Genomic DNA, 20,542 nt, shown 5'->3' with positions numbered 1-20,542 from the left:
TGTTGCCAGCTATTTAGACATTAATGGCTGTGTGTTGAGTTATTTTCAGAAGACAGTAAATCTACACTGCTATACAAGCTGTACACTGACTACTCTAACTTATATCCAAGTTTCATGTCTATAGTGTTGTTCCATGAAAAGATATAATGAAATATTTGCAGAAATGTGAGGGGTGTACTCACTTTTGTGATACACTGTATATATATATACACCGATGAGGCATAACATTAAAACCACCTCCTTGTTTCTATACTCACCTTCCATTTTATTAGCTTCACTTACCATATAAAAGCACTTTGTAGTTCTACAATTACTGACTGTAGTCCATCTGTTTTTATGCATGCTTGTTATCCCCCTTCTATGCTGTTCTTCAATGGTCAAGACCCCCACAGTACCACCACAGAGCATTCTCAGCACTGCAGTGACAAAGACAAGGTGGTGGTGTGTTAGTGTGTGTTGTGCTGGTATGAGTGGATAAGACACAGCAGTGCTGCTGAAGTTTTTAAACACCTCACTGTCACTGCTGGACTGAGAATAGTCCACCAACCAAAAATATATCCAGCCAACAGAAGGTCTAGATGATGACCAACTCAAACAGCAGCAATAGATGAGCGATCGTCTCTGACTTTACATCTACAATGTGGACCAACTAGGTAGGAGTGTCTAATAGAGTGGACAGTGAGTGGACACGGTACTTAAAAACTCCAGCAGCGCTGCTGTGTCTGATTCACTCATACCAGCACAACACACACTAACACACCACCACCATGTCAGTGTCACTGCAGTGCTGAGAATCATCCACCACCTAAATAATACCTGCTCTGTGGTGGTCCTGTGGGGTCTTGACCATTGAAGAACAGCATGACAGGGGGCTAACAAAGCATGCAAAGAATCGGATGGACTACAGTCAGTAATTGTAGAACTACAAAGTGCTTCTATATGGTAAGTGGAGCTGATAAAATGGACACAAGGAGGTGGTTTTAATGTTATGGCTGATTGGTGTATATACATATAGATCTATCTATCTATGTGTATAAATATACTAGATAGATCTATATGTATATATACATATAAATATAGACAGAAATTTCTGCACTTTTTAATTGGTTGTTATTTTACAGGTTTTCTTTGTGTGTTTTATATATTTCCTGCAGAACTGGAAGTGGCTCGGATGAGTACAGATGGAAACCTCCCAGATCTTAGATTTCCTCAAACAGATGACCAAAGCAACTCCATCCACTTATCTGCAAATACCCTCAAACAGCACGGCAGGAACGGTAGGTCATCTATAGTTGATATTACACTTTGAGTATTAATAAAGATTAACTATAGATTAACTTAATCCATGATAGCAGGATTAGATTATGACCAAAATCCTCCTGGTATTAAAACTAAGCTCTGTTAGAAGTAAGTCATTTCAAACCTCTAAAAACTTTTCATTTACTAATGCTAACATTGCTAATTATTAATGCAGTCTGGTGGGTGTCAGTTGGATAATTAGCATGTAAATGGAGTCCTGCTCACTAGGCATTCATCATTCTGAGCACTTACGACACTTTAAGTGGACAGTTTCGTAACTCTTTAAACAACTGTCAGTAAAATACTCTGAATAGAGTCACACAGTCATTATTGTTTCAGTTTCGTGTTTTACCACCACTTTATTCTGTTTTATTCTTTTTAATTGTTTATTTATATTTAGCACCATTTGCGAGTTGCTCTGGTAGGGTGGGGCGAGCCTTGCCACTGAGGCATTAGGCCACGAGACCGGGGAGGATGAACCAAATATGCAGGATGTGTAACCAAGGCAGAACAATACTGTGGCTAAAGAGCCATAAACAAACAAAAACTACAAAATAATGGGTGGCCTTATTATTTTTTTGTAGTTCTACAATTACTGACTGTAGTCCATCTATTTCTCTACATACTTTTTAGCCTGATTTCACCCTGTTCTTCAATGGTCAGGACCACTACAGACCAGGTATTATTTAGGTAGTGGATCATTCTCAGCACTGCAGTGACACTGACATGGTGGTGGTGTGTTAGTGTGTGTTGTGCTGTATGAGTGGATCAGACACAGCAGCGCTGCTGGAGTTTTTATATACCGTGTCCACTCACTGTCCACTCTATTAGACACTCCTACCTAGTTGGTCCACCTTGTAGACGTAAAGTCAGAGACGATTGCTCATCTATTGCTGCTGTTTGAGTTGGTCATCTTCTAGACCTTCATCAATGGTCACAGGACGCTGCCCACGGAGCACTGATGGCTGGATATATTTTTGGTTGGTGGACTATTCTCAGTCAAGCAGTGACAGTGAGGTGTTTAAAAACTCCAGCAGCGCTGCTGTGTCTGATCCACTCATACCAGCACAACACACACCAACACACCACCACCATGTCAGTATCACTGCAGTGCTGAGAATCATCCATCAACTAAATAGTACCTGCTCTGTGGGGGTCCTGTGGGGGTCCTGACCATTGAAGAAAAGAGTAAAAGCAGGTTAAAAAAGTATGTAGAGAAATAGATGGACTACAGTCTGTAATTGTAGAACTACAAAGTGCTCCTATATGGTAAGTGGAGCTGATAAAATGGACAGTGAGTGTAGAAACAAGGAGGTGGTTTTAATGTTATGGCTGATTGGTGTATATAGAGTGCATTAGTGGGGTATCACACTCCACATGCCCACCCAGAAAAAATAGGAATGTTTGCCCCTTTAGGAAATAAGCCTGTGCTGCCCCTAGTGGACACTGGACACCAGCTCAACAGCCTTAGTGAAATGCCCAGCCACAAAGGAAAGTAGGAACAGTAAGATAAAAGTAGCACTAGCTACTCAGTCCACCATTGTGCGATACCTCAAATTTTTTTAGCATGCATCTCATATGGATTTGTCTCTGGGGCTCCGCCCAAAAGGGTACAAGGCATATATAAGCTGACAGAAACAAAAGATACTGGCCTTTTAAAGCATGCAGGTGTCACTGAGGTATGGACTCAATACAAACACAAAGCCAATCTTCCAGCACACAAAATGCCAAAGAGAATGGTATTTAAAGGGCTTTCCCAGCTGTAGTGCATTACTGCTGATAATACGCAAAGACTGAATAAAGAGAATGATTTCCTGATCTGAGCCCCCTGCCAATCTCCAGAGAAGGTGGACCCATTACATTTATGCACACATTATTCTAAAATAGTCATTATGATTCGACTTCTTAAGGTGTAGAGCACTAAGTTTTCTGTTTATAGGCACTTTTGTGTTCTGATTTTCCCAAAATGATTTTCCCAATGAGCCAACATGCTTATAAAAGCATTTGCATAATGAATTATATAATAAGAGGGTATGATGGAATTGGAAAAAGCTTAACCGTTTTAATTTGGAATTCAAATTGCAATTTAGCACCAAATGGTTCATTTTTTGACAGTTTGGATTTTTATTCATTGCAGTGGAAACGTGTGTGCATGTAAGGCTCAGACGAAATGGATGTGGGACATTAGTGTCAGGACCTGAACAGATTTCTCAGCTGTCTCAGGTGCAATAACTGATCTGAGGACAAGAACTGTTACCATGCCAGTACTGTTACCAGGGACTGTAGTAAAGACAGAACAGATTGAATGGTGTTGAGAACATCCAAAAATTCTTTTTTACCACAAGTAGAGTATGTTTAGTCACTACAATTCATAAAAATTAGGCTATTATTCATTGTAGACAGTCATTTCTAGACGTGCACAGTGTATCGGTATAGTGTTTCAGCATGTTTATTATGCTCTATAAATTATAGGTGTTCAGAAAATGTTTTACTGCCTGTTCTAAACAACCTCGGCCCAACAATGCATACAGCATATACACTATATTGCCAAAAGTATTCGCTCGTCTGCCTTCACACGCATATGAACTTGAGTGACGTCCCATTCTTAATACATAGGGTTTAATATGATGTCAGCCCATCATTTGCAGCTACATCAGCTTCAACTCTTCTGGGAGGGCTTTCCACAAGGTTTAGGAGTGTGTTTATAGGAATTTTTGACCATTCTTCCAGAAGTGCATTTGTGAAGTCAGACACTGATGTTGGATGAGAAGGCCTGGCTCACACTGCTCTAATTCACCCCAAAGGTGTTCTATCGGGTTGATGTCAGGCCAGTCAAGTTCTTCCACACCAAAATCACTCAACCATGTGTTTATGGACCTTGCTTTGTGCACTGGTGCGTAGTCATGTTGGAACAGGAAGGGGCCATCCCCAAACTGTTCCCACAATGTTGGGAGCATGAAATTGTCCCAAATCTCTTGGTATGCTGAAGCATTAAGAGTTCCTTTCACTGGAACTAAGGGGCCGAGCCCGACTCCTGAAAAACAACCCCATACCATAATCAATGCAGTCAGACGAGTACCGTTCTCATCCATCGGATTGCCAGACGGAGAAGCGTGATTCGTCACTCCAGAGAACACCAGTCTCCACTGCTCTAGAGTCTAGTGGCGGCATGCTTTACACCACTGCAATCGAGACTTTGCATTGCGCTTGGTGATGTAAGGGTTGGATGCCGCTGCTCGGCCATGGAAACCCATTCCATGAAGCTCTCTACACACTGTTCCTGAGCTAATCTGAAGGTCACATGAAGTTTGGAGGTCTGTAGCGATTGACTCTGCAGAAAGTTGGTGAAGCAAGTTGTAGAAGCAGTCTGCATGCCTAGGTGCTTGGTTTTATACACCTGTGGTCATGGAGGTGATTGGAACACCTGAATTCAATGATTTGGATGAGTGAGTGAATACTTTTGGCAATATAGTGTAGGTTAACAAACCTGCCTAGTCACACACACTGATTCATGCTGTGAGTTTTAAGAATTTATACATGACTAATAATGAATAATTGTAATAAATATAATAGGAACATTAAATGCAAGATGATGTCCTGTTCTATACATTTTATGTTTTTTTTTTTTACTTAGTTCTTGGAATGTGTAATCATATCCAAGTCATATTCAGTTACCATGATTGCATTATGCTTTCCCTCTATTGATGCTAACCTCCACTCCTGACTGAGTAGAGCCGTGACTAACACTCTCCCTTCGACTCGTGTGCAGTAGCCGACTGCATGTTTTCACCTGCACGAGGCGAGTTCATATGTGGATCAGTACGGAGAGTCACACCCTTATCAACGCATTATCCCTCATCTCTGTGCAGGCTCCATTTATCAGCCAGCAGAGGTCATAATAGCATCAATTATGACGAATCCCCTCCGACATCCAACCCATCGGACGAGCCAATCATTGTTTACAAGGCGCCCAGCCTGGCGGTAGCAGAGCTGAGATTCGAACCAACAAGTTTGAGATGTCAGCTCTGGTGTGCTAGCGTGTTTTACCAGTGCGCCTGAGCCAAGTCAAGTCATGTCAAATTTATTTATATAGTGCTTTTTACAATAGACATTGTCTCAAAGCAACTTTACAGAATCCAGGACCAACAGACCAAAACAAAACCCTATTGAGCGAGCCGAGGGTGACAGTGGCAGGGAAAAACTCCCTTAAAATTACAGGAAGAAACCTTGAGAGGAACCAGATTCAGCAGGAACCCATCCTCTTCGGGTGGCCTGGAGGATGCTGTAAATAAATAGGATTTACACAAATCATACATACACAAAATAAAATTGAACTGAAAGTTATAACCAGCAAAAAATAATTGGAGTTCTTCATTGTTCAGTCCAGTCTGTGATGAAGTCCGTTGTAAGTTCTGGACATTGCTGGTGCAAACACGCCAGGTTTCCATCCCATCTAGCAGGAGCAGCATTGTTGGCACTGTACCTGAGCACCTGTGTTTATAATGTTTAAAAGGAAATGTTGCCCAATCACCTTGAAAAATAGCCAATGGTTTGGCATTTTCCAAAGTCCTTTCAAAAGAGTAAAGGCTGAAATGTCGGTCAACTTTATATTAATGCTAATAATATAAAAATGTAATATAAGCATGATATTGCTTATGCAATATCAATTTAAACATCTAAATAATCAAATAAACATGCCAATGTCTAAGGAGGAGCAGTCTATTAGTTTAACATCAACAGGATTAAGAGAAATCGTGTTCTTTTTGTAGGTCAATAAGGCCAGCACAGTGAGAGCTTAGAAGCAGGGGGGCATGTGACGATAAAGCAAAGTGGGAGTTTAGGAAACTGAAACATAACTTTTATCTAAACCAGCAATAAAGCAACAATGACATCTCAACGAGCCTAAATCGAATTGGCTTCCTCAATACTAGAAGCTTTTTTCCCTGTTCTCTTGAAAGTATTGTTGCTTACGGCAGTTGCACCTGTGAGGAAAAACATTTTGGGTGACATGTATTCATTACATGTCTGTCAAACTCTATCTAATCAAACTACAAAACACCGTGTTCCAGCAGTATACAATGTCTGATTCTTATTTTAAGTGTTATAGGAGACACACTGGCACTAAAATACAAAGATACTCTAAAATGAACACTGGCCTGACAATACACACAAAAACACACTGCAAAAGTACGCACTGACTTAAAAATGCACACTGGTGGGGGGCATGGTGGCTCGGTGGGTAGCACTGTCACCTCACAGCAAGAAGGTACTGGGTTCAATTCCCAGGTGGATCGGTCCGGGTCCTTTCTGTGTGGAGTTTGCATGTTCTACCTGTGTCTGTGTGGGTTTCCTTCAGGAGCTCCGGTTTCCTCCCACAGTCAAAAGACATGTAGTCAGGTTAATTGGAGATACAAAATTGTCCATGACTGTGTTTGACTTTAAACTTGAACCAGAGAGTCGCACGTATGTTGCACACACAGCGACTTCGGACTCGTTTAAAATGACTCGACAAATGACTCGCAAAAAATGACTCCCTAGCGTCAACATGTGTTAACATTAGTTACGTGTGACAATTAGATTTAAAGTTCACTTTATTTGAACATTTTCATTACCTTTGGATTGGAATCTCACTTTAAAGGGTGGAATACCATTCACAGGAACAACTGGAGTGAATGGAACACTCCTACAGAATTGGTGCTAATGGTTATTAGAACACTTTCTGAACCAATTAGACCTTCTGATTGTAATTTTTGGTAAGAAATGCTGTTATTTGCATGTATTTAGTTTGCAGCGTCACACAGATGATGCCAATGAAATGCTTGATTGGTTTTCTAACGAGTTCGGGTTTTACTTCACAACTGGGAAAAGTTTGGAGGTTTTTAATTATAAGCACATTTACAAAACGCATAACACATGGTTATAAATTTAATAGCATCTGGAAAAACATAAGCTAAGGTAAGCAGTGGTTATGATGTTTTTGCTGTGTTTTGGATTTTGGCTGCTGTGCCGTGATTTATCGCGCGCTTTTGTTTTGCAGTGAAAACAAAACATATCAGTTTAAGCTTTTAACTGGAACCTTCTTGTTTTGGAAATTACATTCATTTGCACAATGACTAGGAAAGTAAAGGCACTAAGTAAAACAGCAAAATACAGTCGCTAATCTGTTGTTGTTTTTTATCTGAGCTTACATATTATTTGTTTATTTCTACACTACATTTCCAATATGTTTTGTGTATATTATATTGACTCGTGACTTGACTCGGACTCTAGCGTAAAGACTCATGACTTGACTCGGACTTGTATTTTGTGACTTGTGAACATCTCAATGTTATTCTTGTTTTAAAGTATATAAATCCTTTTTTTCTTAAGAGAATAACATTGAATCGCACCACATTGTGCCAGTTAATTATGTCTTGCTAATCGTGAGACAGTAAAGCAATTTCATTATTCATTTGTGTGGACCACAGTCTCTTAAAAAATTAAACCTCTGCATATGTAACGTATTTACAATATTCGTTTAGTTCTATTCCGTTAGTTTTACTTTAGTATTTGTGTGATTTTTGTACTTTTATCTTTCATCAAAAGACAAGAATCTTTCATTTTTTCATGTGCTTTTATCTATTTTTGTTATCATTTGAGTAATTGCTAATAATTTACTAAGCACATTTCATTTCTGTATACCTGTAGGTGAGATCCGCATGGCCTTTGTACTCTATAAACATCTGGGAATGTACCTGTCCACTGAAAATGCCAGCATGAAATTCAGCAATGAGGCTCTTAACACCAACTACACAGTCATCGTCAATTCACCCGTTATAACCGCTGCCATCAACAAAGACAGCAACAAAGTTTACCTGTCCGACCCTGTCATATTCACACTCCAGCACATCCAGGTAAGAAACGTTTTGGTATTGGTACAAGTTCCCCGCTTCCAGTTACATCAGTGTTTCCTAAGACCATTATAAAAATATGATGTCGTTGGGACAGTAGGTCAATGTGTGTCTGATTTGTGATATAAATAAGAGCTAAACATTGGCCAGTGCACCTTAAAATACACATTACAGCCGTTCATCTATTAAATCCACAAAAAAAATCTACTGTTGAGTAGAACCATTTGAACACTGATTTTTATTATGTCAAGTCAAGTCAAGTTTATTTATATAGTGCTTTTTACAATAGACATTGTCTCAATGCAACTGTACAGAATCCAGGACCAACAGACCAAAACCGCTGCTAAGCAAGCCGAGGGCGACAGTGGCAAAGAAAAGCTCCCTTAAAATTACATTGAGAGGAAACCTTGAGAGGAACCAGACTCAGCAGGGACCGCCATCCTTCTTGGGTGGCCTGGAGAATAATTTGAATAAATAGGATTTACACAAATCATACACACACTGTAAGCCCGGATAAGTTCAATCTACTTAAAAAATTTGAGGAAACCGGTTGCCTTAAAAAAGTTAAGTAATGTATAATGAAAACTTGAGTTAGCATAACTTAAAACATTAAGTTATTACACCTAAAAGGCAAGTTGATTAAACTTTCTTTTTTTTGTTATACCAACTGCTTTTCCCAATAATTCTACTTAATATCTTGAGCTCAATGGAAAAAAACTATTGATTTCTTCTTAGTTTTCATGTTAATTACATTTTAAATATGAATTACAAATGTTTATAGAGAAACAGACACAATTATAAAATTATTTTTCTTTATTTCACTTCAGAAGTGTTTACTTAAAATACAACATGTCAAGAAAACATCTTTAAAACTGTACAAACTGTATATAAAGTTCTGATGAAACACAAACAGCTCCTCACAGTATAACCATGAACCTGTAAAACAACAAAAAGAAACAAGAAACAGAAGTATTAAAATCAACATTAATAGCATTAATTTAAGGATTAAAATAAAGCACACTCTTTGCTTCGTATGAAGGCTAGCATGCTAACATGCTAGCATGTAGCCTAAATACGGCAAATAAAGCAGCGCTGTTTGATTATTTATTTAGTGTCAACATTAAGATCATTTATTTTAAACAAAATTGTTAAGTAAAGTACAACACTTACCAAAATTAGACGGAAGATAAAAAAGCCCCATCAGACTGGTGTACATGCTACTCAAAAATAGCATAATGAGGAAGAAAATGTTTGTCCACTTAGTTTAACAAAGGTTCCACTTCACAAAAGACATTTCAGGAAGACAAGTTTACTTTTGCAAAAAGCCTTCAATGAAAAGTAGAAAGTAATTTGCAACAACAGGTTTCAAAAGTTAAAACAAATGGCTGCCTGATTCACCAACAGCAAGCTGAAAAAAGGCGGACTTACACGTAAATGGTGGCGTTTTTCTGTTTTATTACCTTAACTTAACTTTTTTAAGTTAATCTGATAGAAAAGTAATTTTTTTTGTTTAGTAAACTTAAATCTTTTAGCACATTTAAAAGTGTACTCAAATTAGTACAATGTACTCTGCATTTTATAGTAGAGCAAAAAAACTTAAATAATGTATGTTGTACTAAAAATGTTTGATTAAATATAAAGTCTGGGCTTACAGTGCACACACATTAAAACGAACTAAAAATAATTGGAATTATCATTCAGTCCAGTCTGTAATAAAGTCTGTAGTGAGTTCTTGGTGCAAACACGCCAGGTTTCCGTCACATCTGGCAGGAGCAGCATTGTTGGCATGGCAGTCTCGACTTCATTCCTTAACCTCGGGTGGGTAAACAGGTTTCCATCAGAACCACCTTGGGGTAAAACAACAGAAAACGTAGCTAAAAATGTAAAATGCGAGTTGAGTAAAATATCAGTTTTACAGAGTAGCTTTAGACTCCGGCACCCCTAATTATTACAGCATAACTAAAAGGGAGAGCGAGTGGGTAACAAGGTCATGAAGGCTTTCACAGGACATCAGCGCCAACCTCCCCCAACGCCATCAAACCTGAGTGATCGGACAAGAGAGGCAGAACAACAGCAACCCAACATCCCTGATCACCACAATGACCAAGAACCCCCAAGCTCTGCGCCTTTGTCTATATTTGGGGTGGACAGCTCCGGCCCCAGAGTCCAGAAGCTGGATGCAGCCAGAAGCCAAGTTCTCTCCTTTGGGACCCTATTGTTCATACTTATATAAAATACTTGTTCCGGCTGTTCTTTTCCAGAAGCAAAACCTAACCAACTTCTCTTTGCTCATGATGTGCAAAAACACAGCAGACCCAACTTTGACCTGGGTTTCTCTCCACTGTGTCCTGTTGAGTGGACTTAGTGAGTGGTGTGCACTTCACAGTGTGCTGCAGTGCAAGTGGAGCCCGAGGCGGCTTCATAAATACCGTCTTTATCTGTTCTGCCTTTTGCAGCTCACTTACTCATACAGAGTTTATACCGGTGTTCGCTCTTTTGTCCCACTCACTTTTTGTTGTTGCTGCTACTTTTTATTTTTTTCTGTGACTGAGTCAGTAAAATACACTTATTGTGTCTTTCTTAAATATGTACTGGGTCTAAAATACACATACATAATCTTGCATAGATAATCTGTATGATTGTGGTTCACTCACCATATAGAAGCACTTTGTAGTTCTACAATTACTGACTGTAGTCCATCTGTTTCTCTACATACTTTTTTAGCCTGCATTCACCCTGTTCTTCAATGGTCAGGACCACCACAGAGCAGGTATTATTCAGGTGGTGGATCATTCTCAGCACTGCAGTGACACTGACATGATGGTGGTGTGTTAGTGTGTGTGCTGGAGTTTTTAAATACCGTGTCCACTCACTGTCCACTCTATTAGACACTCCTACCTAGTTGGTCCACCTTGTAGATGTAAAGTCAGAGACGATCGCTCATCTATTGCTGCTGTTTGAGTTGGTCATCTTCTAGACCTTCTTCAGTGGTCACAGGACGCTGCCCACGTGACGCTGTTGGCTGGATATTTTTGGTTGGTGGACTATTCTCTGTTCAGCAGTGACAGTAAGGTGTTTAAAAACTCCAGCAGCGCTGTTGTGTCTTATCCACTCATACCAGCACAACACACACTAACACACCACTACCATGTAAGTGTCACTGCAGTGCTAAGAATGATCCACCACCCAAATAGTACCTACTCTGTGGTGGTCCTGTAGGACCATTGAAGAACAGGGTGAAAGCAGACTAAAAAGGTATGCAGAGAAACAGATGGACTACAGTCATTAATTGTAGAACTACAAAGTGCTTCTATATGGTAAGTGGAGCTGATAAAATAGACAGTGAGTGTAGAAACAAGGAGGTGGTTTTAATTTCATGCCCGATTGGTGTACATATATATAAATAAGGGTAGTTAGACTGTATCCATATATGGATATGGAAAAGTGGTCTCTTGCCATGACCAGTTACCACCTTATTTAAACAAAATGTATCAATAGTCAGTTTTAATTTAGGAATCACCAAACAGTTGATCTATTATGGACAAGAAGCTGCTGATTCACAGGTGAAACTGTTCACAGACAAGCAAGCTTTATAATTTTATGGACAGTGGTAGTCTAGTAGGTAGAGCTGTGGGTAAACAACTGGAAAGTTGTGGGTTTGAATATTAGCTTTGCCATGCAGCCACTGTAGAGGCTTTGAACCAACTGGAAGCTTATGGGTTTGAATCCCAGCTTTGCCATGCAGCCACTGTAGGGGCTTTGAACCAACCGGAAGCTTGTTGGTTTGAATCCCAGCTTTGCCATGCAGCCACTGTAGGGGCTTTGAACCAACTGGAAGCTTGTGGGTTTGAATCCCACCTTTGCCATGCAGCCACTATAGGGGTTTTGAACCAACTGGAAGCTTGTGGGTTTGAATCCCACCTTTGCCATGCAGCCACTAAAGGGGTTTTGAACCAACTGGAAGCTTGCGGGTTTGAATCCCACCTTTGCCATGCAGCCACTATAGGGGTTTTGAACCAACTGGAAGCTTGTGGGTTTGAATCTTAGCTTTGCCATGCAGCCACTGTAGGAGACTTGACCAAGGCCCTTAACACTCTCAGGTCCAGAGGCATCATCCAATGGCTTACCCTGAGATCTAACCCCAGCTTCCAAACAAGCTGAGATATGCAAAAAATAAATTAATTGTACTGTACACATGTATATGTACATATAACAAATGAGGATGCTCCATCTGTCCTTGATTATTATTATTATTATTATTATTATTATTATTATTATTATTATTATTATTATTATTACTATTATTATTACTATTATTATTATATACTCCTTATCATAACTTTGGATGGACAGAGATAAAGCAGGAACAGGGACTTCCAAGCAGCAGCCTCCGAACCCCATTGCAAATTATAGCTTGCTTGATTGTGGGCTTTTAATAATCTGTTCAGCCAAAGTAGGCAAAGTTCTGAATGTAGTCATAACGACTAATACAGAATTAGGAGAACATGCCAGAAAAGTCACAGAAATTTTCCTCTGATTGGCGTGAAGCACTGATGCATTTATTTTACTATGATTTAGTTTCTCTGTGGTAGCACTAAGGATCACATCAATAATGGACCACAATGAGACCTGGCCTGAAAGGATCGATCAATATGGGGAAAACAATGTCTGCCCTTGATATTACTAAAATATTTCAGTGATTTAAAAGCAGTCGTTCACCTTGAACGGTTAGCAGAATATTTTTTCAATCTGTGATCAATTGTGATAAAATGGACTGTTTTATTCTGGTCAGTTTTTAGTGATTTTAGTGTGAGATTGCATCAACGGAGCTGCTGTAAAGTGCAGCCATGAAGAAAATCGATTTGTTCCTCTAAATTTGTTCTTTCTTTGCTGTCCGCCATTAAAGTGACATTGAACTTAAAGAAAGCAACCAGAAAGTGATAAAAGATGGACACTAGAGTCACAGCACTGGGTATTTTGCTCATGTTTCTCACATTGACTGCTTCTCACCCACAGCAGTCAGAGGAGAACTTTAACCCCAACTGTTCATTCTGGAGCTACAACAAGCGCAGCATGACAGGATTCTGGTCTACGCAGGACTGCCGACTACTTGCCACCAACCGTACTCACACCACCTGCTCCTGCACCCACCTGACCAACTTTGCTGTGCTCATGGCCCATGTCGATGTGAAGGTAGGAGACCATCCGGTCCTACTTGTTTTTGTTCTGCTTAGCAACACTCATTACCTGACTTACACTGATCAGCCATAACATTAAAACCACCTCCTTGTTTCTACACCCACTGTCCATTTTATCAGCTCCATTTACCATATAGAAGCACTTTGTAGTTCTACAATTACTGACTGTAGTCCGTATGTTTCTCTAAATACTTTTTTAGCCTGCTTTTACCCTGTTCTTCAATGGTCAGGACCACTACAGAGCAGGTATTATTTGGTGGTGGATCATTCTCAGCACTGCAGTGACACTGACATGGTGGTGGTGTGTTAGTGTGTGTTGTGCTGGTATGAGTGGATCAGACACAGCAGCGCTGCTGGAGTTTTTAAATACCGTGTCCACTCACTGTCCACTCTATTAGACACTCCTACCTAGTTGGTCCACCTTGTAGATATAAAGTCAGAGACGATCGCTCATCTATTGCTGCTGTTTGAGTTGGTCAATCTTTAGACCTTCATCAGTGGTCACAGGACGCTTCCTACGAGGCGCTGTTGGCTGGATATATTTGATTTGTGGACTATTCTCAGTCCAGCAGTGACAGTGAGGTGTTTAAAAACTCCATCAGTGCTGCTGTGTCTGATCCACTCATACCAGCACAACACACACTAACACACCACCACCATGTCAGTGTCACTGCAGTGCTGAGAATGACCCACCACCCAAATAATACCTACTCTGTAGTGGTCCTGGGAGAGTCCTGACCGTTGAAGAACAGGGTGAAAGGGGGCTAACAATGCATGCAGTGAAATAGGTGGACTACAGTCAGTAATTGTAGAACTACAAAGTGCTCTTATATGGTAGGTGAAGTCGATTACATGGACAATGTGTGTAGAAACAAGGAGGTGGTTTTAATGTTATGGCTGATCGGTGTACATGTGCTTTTAGCTCACAATTTCTAATGTACAAAATACCAATAGAAAAAGGCAAGAGCTGAAGGTTTAGCTAACACATGAATGTTGGTGCACCACTGTACAGGGCAGCATTGCTTGCACATATATAATCTGCAACGAAGGGTCATCAGAAGGAAAAATGAATTTCTAAAGTTTGCAAAACAAAATCTACATAAGCCAGAAGCATTTTGGAAAATTGGTCTATAAAGGAAAATAAACATTCCTGCTATCTGCAATTATTTGCATAGCATTGGGTCACAGCTGTAGGTCACTGGAGAAAGGACTCTGCTAAATGGAATAAATATAAATGTGTCGGTAAATATACTGTATATATACAGTATATATATGTATATTTTTGCCAAGTTTACCCTTAAGAAATAAGAGCTCTCATTTAAAGCATGTATTAAATTTCTAGTAATATTACATAGTAAATAAATATATAATTTTGAACTGGTGGTTAATCACATCACACTTATGTGTCTGGTTAATGCCACTTTGTTTAACATTGAGTGCACAAGAGCACCAGTGTATTATTTTCTACAAATTGCACAATTACAGTAATGAACAAAGCAGCTGGGACATGAAACAAATGTATTTGGGACAGATTTTTATTTCAGTATTTGGTTGTAATCACACAGTGCTGAGATTAATGTCTGTGTCTGTGAATACAAACTTTCAGGTTTACTACAAATGTAATGCATTTAATTTGACTATTTTACTATAGTTAAAAAATATTATACTGTAATTAAATACATTTCCATTTTCCAACTAGTTCAGACTGAGGTTAACTTTAGTACACATGAGCTCACGTATGTCAGATAGCTACTTATTTACATATCCAAATGGTAATTATTTATTCATATATGTGTTACTGCTGCATCACTTGAGAGGATGAGGTTTTGTTTTATTTTATTTATTTATTAAGATTTTAACGTCATGTTTTACACTTTGGTTACATTCATGACAGGAACGGTAGTTACTCATTACACAAGGGAGAACATGCAAACTCCACACAGAAAGGACCCAGACCGCCTCTCCTGGGGATCGAACCCAGGACCTTCTTGCTGAGGCGACAGTGCTACCCACAGAGCCACCGTCCCGCCCTTGTTTTATTTTAATCCCTATTTCATGTGCTCTACAACACATAGGTGAAGTTTTTTGGATTTGTGTAGATTTGATTAACTATTGATTATCCACTGATCTATTTGTTGTCTATTTTATTCCCTTAGTCTTATTTAATGTCAATTTTACAGCTTACGGGCCGCTCAGGTGGCGCAGCGGTAAAAACACACGCTAGAACCAGAGCTGGGATCTCGAATACATCGTATCGAATCTCAGCTCTGCCTTGCCGGCTGAGGCTGAGCGGCCACATGAACAACGATTGGCCTGTTGTTCAGATATGGGCGGGACTAAGCCGGATGGGGTCTCTCTCTCTCATGACTGGTGCAATTACGACCTCTGCTGGCTGATTGATGGCGTCTGCACAGAGATTCGAAAAAAGTGCTCTTAGGGTGTGTCCCTCCATACACGCAGCTAAGCTGCACTGCACTTGTCAAAGTGTAGGTGATAAGATGCATAAGGCATGCTGCCCACGTGTCGGAGGAGGCGTGGGTTAGCTTCGTTCTCCTCAATCAGAGCAGGGATCGGCATTGGTGAAGAGGAAGCATGATGCAATGGGGCAATTGGACGTGCTAAAAGGGAGAAAAAAGGGAGAAAATGCATTTAAAAAATTTTTTTACAGCTTACGGTATCTGTGCTTAGCAATCATGTAATTTATTACCACGATAAGCAGTGCCAAAATTCTCAGGAAACCATTTTTTATAATCTCTCTGGGTGCTATCTGACAAGCAAACTTTTCTAACATGTTTTCTCATGTATGGAATGAAACTACTGTACATGCAATGTGATAGTATTTAGGGCCCAGATCTTCAGCCAAACCTTCCTGGGGTGAAGCATACAGGTTGAGTAAGGACAAGGCTAAAGCTAAACTGTGCAGAGGTGTGAACATGACTGACAGGTTTGCTTCAAGCTAAATATTTGAGCTGTCATACTACTCAGACTGACTCTTCATAGCTTATAAAAGGCGTGTATGTATAAAGCGCTGTATGATGTCTTCTATCATGGGAATTTAAAACCTTAAGTACAGAGGTGCGTAGTTTATTCCCTAGCAGAGAGTATTCTGTCCACATTTGGTTTAGCTCAGCCAGGTAATCAGCATTCTCTGTAACTGCTTCGATTTTTTAGCTATGCTGAACCTGAAATGTTATACTTGCCCTGAATTATTTTGATAAGACAGGGCATGTTTAATGCTAGTCAAATACCTTTTTTACATTTTAAGCAGCTACAAGGCAAAGAAATGTATATTAACCTAAAGATTGTAGAAGGTGGAGTGTGGGGTGTTAATATGCCTACCAAGTAGCAGAGACATGATTGGAATACAAATGCACTGTTCACCTCCCCTCATAAACAATGTTACTTTTAATTATTTAAATTCTTGAAGGAGATTGAAAAGATCAGGTTCTAGCTTGTTGTTATTCTGGTAGTTGGTTCTAGAAGCTAAAACTTATGTAAAGCATGTACAGATTTGTTGGACATACACCGATCAGCCATAACATTAAAACCACCTGCTTGTTTCTACACTCACTGTCCATTTTATCAGCTCCACTTACCATATAGAAGCACTTTGTAGTTCTACAATTACTGACTGTAGTCCATCTGTTTCTCTACATACGTTTTTAGCCTGCTTTCACCCTGTTCTTTAATGGTCAGGACCCCCACAGGACCCCCACAGAGCAGGTTTTATTTAGGTGGTGGATCATTCTCAGCACTGCAGTGACACTAACATGGTGGTTGTCACTGTCCACTGTATTAGACACTCCTACCTAGTTGGTCCACCTTGTATATGTAAAGTCAGAGACGATCGCTCATCTATTGCTGCTGTTTGAGTTGGTCATCTTCTAGACCTTCATCAGTGGCCACAGGACGGCCACTGGGGGCCGGTTTTATATAAGATATAATTTCATGGACCGGCAGGAGCATTTAAAATAAAATAATACGATGAGCATAATAAAAACACAAAGTGCATAACAACACTACTCACCAATGATGGAAAATCAGTGGGAACCCTGAGCTTTTTTCACTGCAATGAGACACTTCCACCTAGGAGTGATAGGAGACAATAACACCCAAAGTGTGTTCATTATGTCCAGTCTACTTCGTAGCGTTGTTTTGTTTGCCCTCACTGCAGAAAATCCCACTTCACAAACATAGAATGTTGGAAATGGAAGCAGTGTTTTATTTCTTATGTAGCAAGCAATCTCTATAAATAAATGACCCAGTCTTTTGGAACCACTGCCTTAGTGTATAGAGCTGTGCAGTCACAGGCCAGTAAAGGTGCCCATGCAAATCCCTGTCCACCACCGAAAGCACCTACACTGGGCACGCAAGCATTAGAACTGTGGAAGAAGGTCAACTAGTCCAAAGAGATCCTATTTCCTCCAAGATAAGGTGGGCAGCTGGTACATGTACATCATTTACCACAGACGAGATGGCACAGAATGCACAGATGTAATGTACACTAATGTAATCTATGGGTGTAATGTACAGAAGCTGGGACCTACCTGCAATGTCCCAGTACCAGATACCAGGTCATACCAGGTCAGATTCCAAGTAAGAGCTGTTTGACAGCAGAGTCAGTGGATGGTACTAAAGTTTAGGCTCGGTATAAAAATAATAAATTGCAAAATTCAGCTTTTGTTTGCTTTTAAAATGCAGAATTAGCAGAACTTTTTGAAGTGGGGCAGAATGTTCAGCAGAATCAAGGACTTCTTCAGAATTTCACATGCTTTAATAATTTGCTGCATTGAAAGGGACCTTGGTAGCACGGCAAAGCTTTTTGGAAATTGTTTTGCCACGTTATTGTGAGATAAATATTGTTTGACAGTAGCTAAATTAAAGGTCAGGCATTCATCTTATATTTAAATGCGTACAATTCTAAATGGGTTGGCTCAGTGCTCGCCTGCTGAGACAGTGAAAGTAAGAGCAAGTGAGAGAGTTCGTATGAGAGAGAGAGAGAGGGAGTCGAGAAAGAGAGAGAGATAAAGCATTGTGCTTGATAATCAGACAGTAGGCTACCAAGGTGCATTTATTCCAAAAGCTTCATTTTCATATTTTCAAGTGTTTTCTTACCTTGGGACGATGAGCTCTCGCTTTTTCTCTTTCTCTGTTTCTCTTTCTTTCTCGGTCACCCTCGCTAAAACTGCATTTTTACAGAAAAATAAAAAAGAAAGAAAAAGACAAGAGAGAACGAAGGTAAGCTTTGTTCCATGAAAGGCTGGGGAAGATCAAAGGCCGAACCCGTACTGACTAGCATCTCTCGGGAGAAAGCAATGGAAAGAAAGCAAGAGAAAAAAAGAGAGCAAGGGGGGCAAAAATGAGAATAGAAACCGAGAGAGGAGTGCCAGGCGTTTTGATTAGCGCTTTCACAAAGCAAGGCCTGTGCGTGCTCCCGGAGGCCCAGCTCTGGGAAGAAAGGAACACACAGAGGAGTCGATACCATCCTGTTCGTGCTCTCAAAGAGCTGGCTGGGTGAACCAGGGGCGAGAGGAGTCAGAGGAACAGAAATCCACAGCGATTCCCTTACCATGTTCATCACTACAGCAAGGAATGATACCAGCTGTCCAGGATTAATGTAGGACGGGGGTCAGTCGCTCTAAAGATCTGCTTACACCGTCAATCAGGTGAAATGTTGATACAGTAGGTTTAGTGGGTGCTGCATGGCTCCAGGGCTCTTGAAACCAGGTTTGATCTTTACTATATTTCTCTGGGTACCATTCAACATTAAAACCACCTCCTTGTTTCTACACTCACTGTCCATTTTATCAGCTCCACTTACTATATAGGAGCACTTTGTAGTTCTACAATTACTGACTGTAGTCCATCTGTTTCTCTGCATGCTTTGTTAGCCCCCTTTCATGCTGTACTTCAATGGTCAGGACTCTCCCAGGACCACCACAGAGTAGGTATTATTTGGGTGGTGGATCCTTCTCCGCAATACAGTGACACTGACATGGTGGTGGTGTGTTAGTGTGTGTTGTGCTGGTATGAGTGGATCAGACACAGCAATGCTGATGGAGTTTTTAAACACCTTATTGTCACTGCTGGACTGAGAATAGTCCACCAACCAAAAACATCCAGCCAACAGCGCCCGGTGGGCAGCGTCCTGTGTCCACTGATGAAGGTCTAGAAGATGACCAACTCAAACAGCAGCAATAGATGAGCAATCTTCTCTGACTTCTACATCTACAAGGTGGACCAACTAGGTAGGAGTGTCTAATTGAATGGACAGTGAGTGGACATGGTATTTAAAAACTCCAGCAGCGCTGCTGTGTCTGATCCACTCATACCAGCACAACACACACTAACACACCACCACCATGTCAGTGTCACTACAGTGCTGAGAATGATCCACCACCTAAATAATACCTGCTCTGTAGTGATTCTGTGGGGGTCCTGACTATTGAAGAACAGGGTCAAAGCAGGCTAAAAACGTATGTAGAGAAACAGATGGACTACAGTCAGTAATTGTAGAACCACAAAGTGCTTCTATATGGTAAGTGAAGCTGATGAAATGGACAGTGAGTGTGGAAACAAGGAGGTGGTTTTAATGTTATGGCTGATCAGTGTTTACTGCATAAATACACACCCCATTCTGCTTTGGGAATTAATATGAAGTTACGCCTACCTACTCATTTGCAGCTGTAACAGTCTCTACTGTTCTGGAAAGTCTTTCCATAACTTTTTACTGCATCATTTAGTTCTTTTAGCATCTGTTTACCCAGACTGTATGGTGTATATATAATGTGATCGGCAGAAACGGACCACATTGTTATTTATTTTCATCTCCCGCACAGATTTATTCTAATGCTACAGCAGGTGTCTGGTTTTTGAAACATGGTGACACATGAATGACGTTTGAAACATCTAGAAAGTATGACTAGCGCCATCACTTTGGCAGAAAAAGAGGAGGATATGCACCTCCTGACAGAGTACATGCCCTAAATACGATATGTTTGGGATTCTGGCTAATGCAAAAATGTAATATCTCCCTTGTGTCCCTGCAATATTTAAATGAAGTGAAAGTCTCATATTGCAATGGAAAAAAGAACTTGGCCATTCTTGCAGCATTCAGGCATTGGCATTATGTCTTATGAACTGTATTATTAAAAT

General features: G+C 40.2%; 1 protein-coding gene and 1 long non-coding RNA gene across 2 annotated transcripts in view; one reads left to right on the top strand and one right to left on the bottom strand.

The window, feature by feature from the left end:
- LOC134326693 (adhesion G protein-coupled receptor L3-like) overlaps window positions 1-20,542 on the top strand; it is a 537,600-nt gene that overhangs the window by 449,959 nt on the left and 67,099 nt on the right. Inside the window, exons 13-15 of the mRNA XM_063008876.1 lie at window positions 1,155-1,277; window positions 7,987-8,192; window positions 13,206-13,382. Of these exons, the coding sequence (XP_062864946.1) occupies window positions 1,155-1,277; window positions 7,987-8,192; window positions 13,206-13,382 (506 nt within the window). The remainder of the gene's footprint in view (window positions 1-1,154; window positions 1,278-7,986; window positions 8,193-13,205; window positions 13,383-20,542) is intronic.
- On the bottom strand, window positions 9,898-18,755 carry LOC134326694 (uncharacterized). Its single transcript, XR_010014556.1, has 3 exons — window positions 18,503-18,755; window positions 17,415-17,473; window positions 9,898-10,036 (listed from the first exon to the last, which is right to left on the bottom strand). It is a non-coding gene; the product is annotated as an uncharacterized LOC134326694 (long non-coding RNA).

This window comes from Trichomycterus rosablanca, chromosome 14 (assembly GCF_030014385.1).
Source record: "Trichomycterus rosablanca isolate fTriRos1 chromosome 14, fTriRos1.hap1, whole genome shotgun sequence".
In the NCBI taxonomy this organism is placed as follows: domain Eukaryota; kingdom Metazoa; phylum Chordata; class Actinopteri; order Siluriformes; family Trichomycteridae; genus Trichomycterus; species Trichomycterus rosablanca.
The sequence above is the reverse complement of the archived record's forward strand: the minus strand, read 5'-3'. Positions and strand labels throughout refer to the sequence as shown.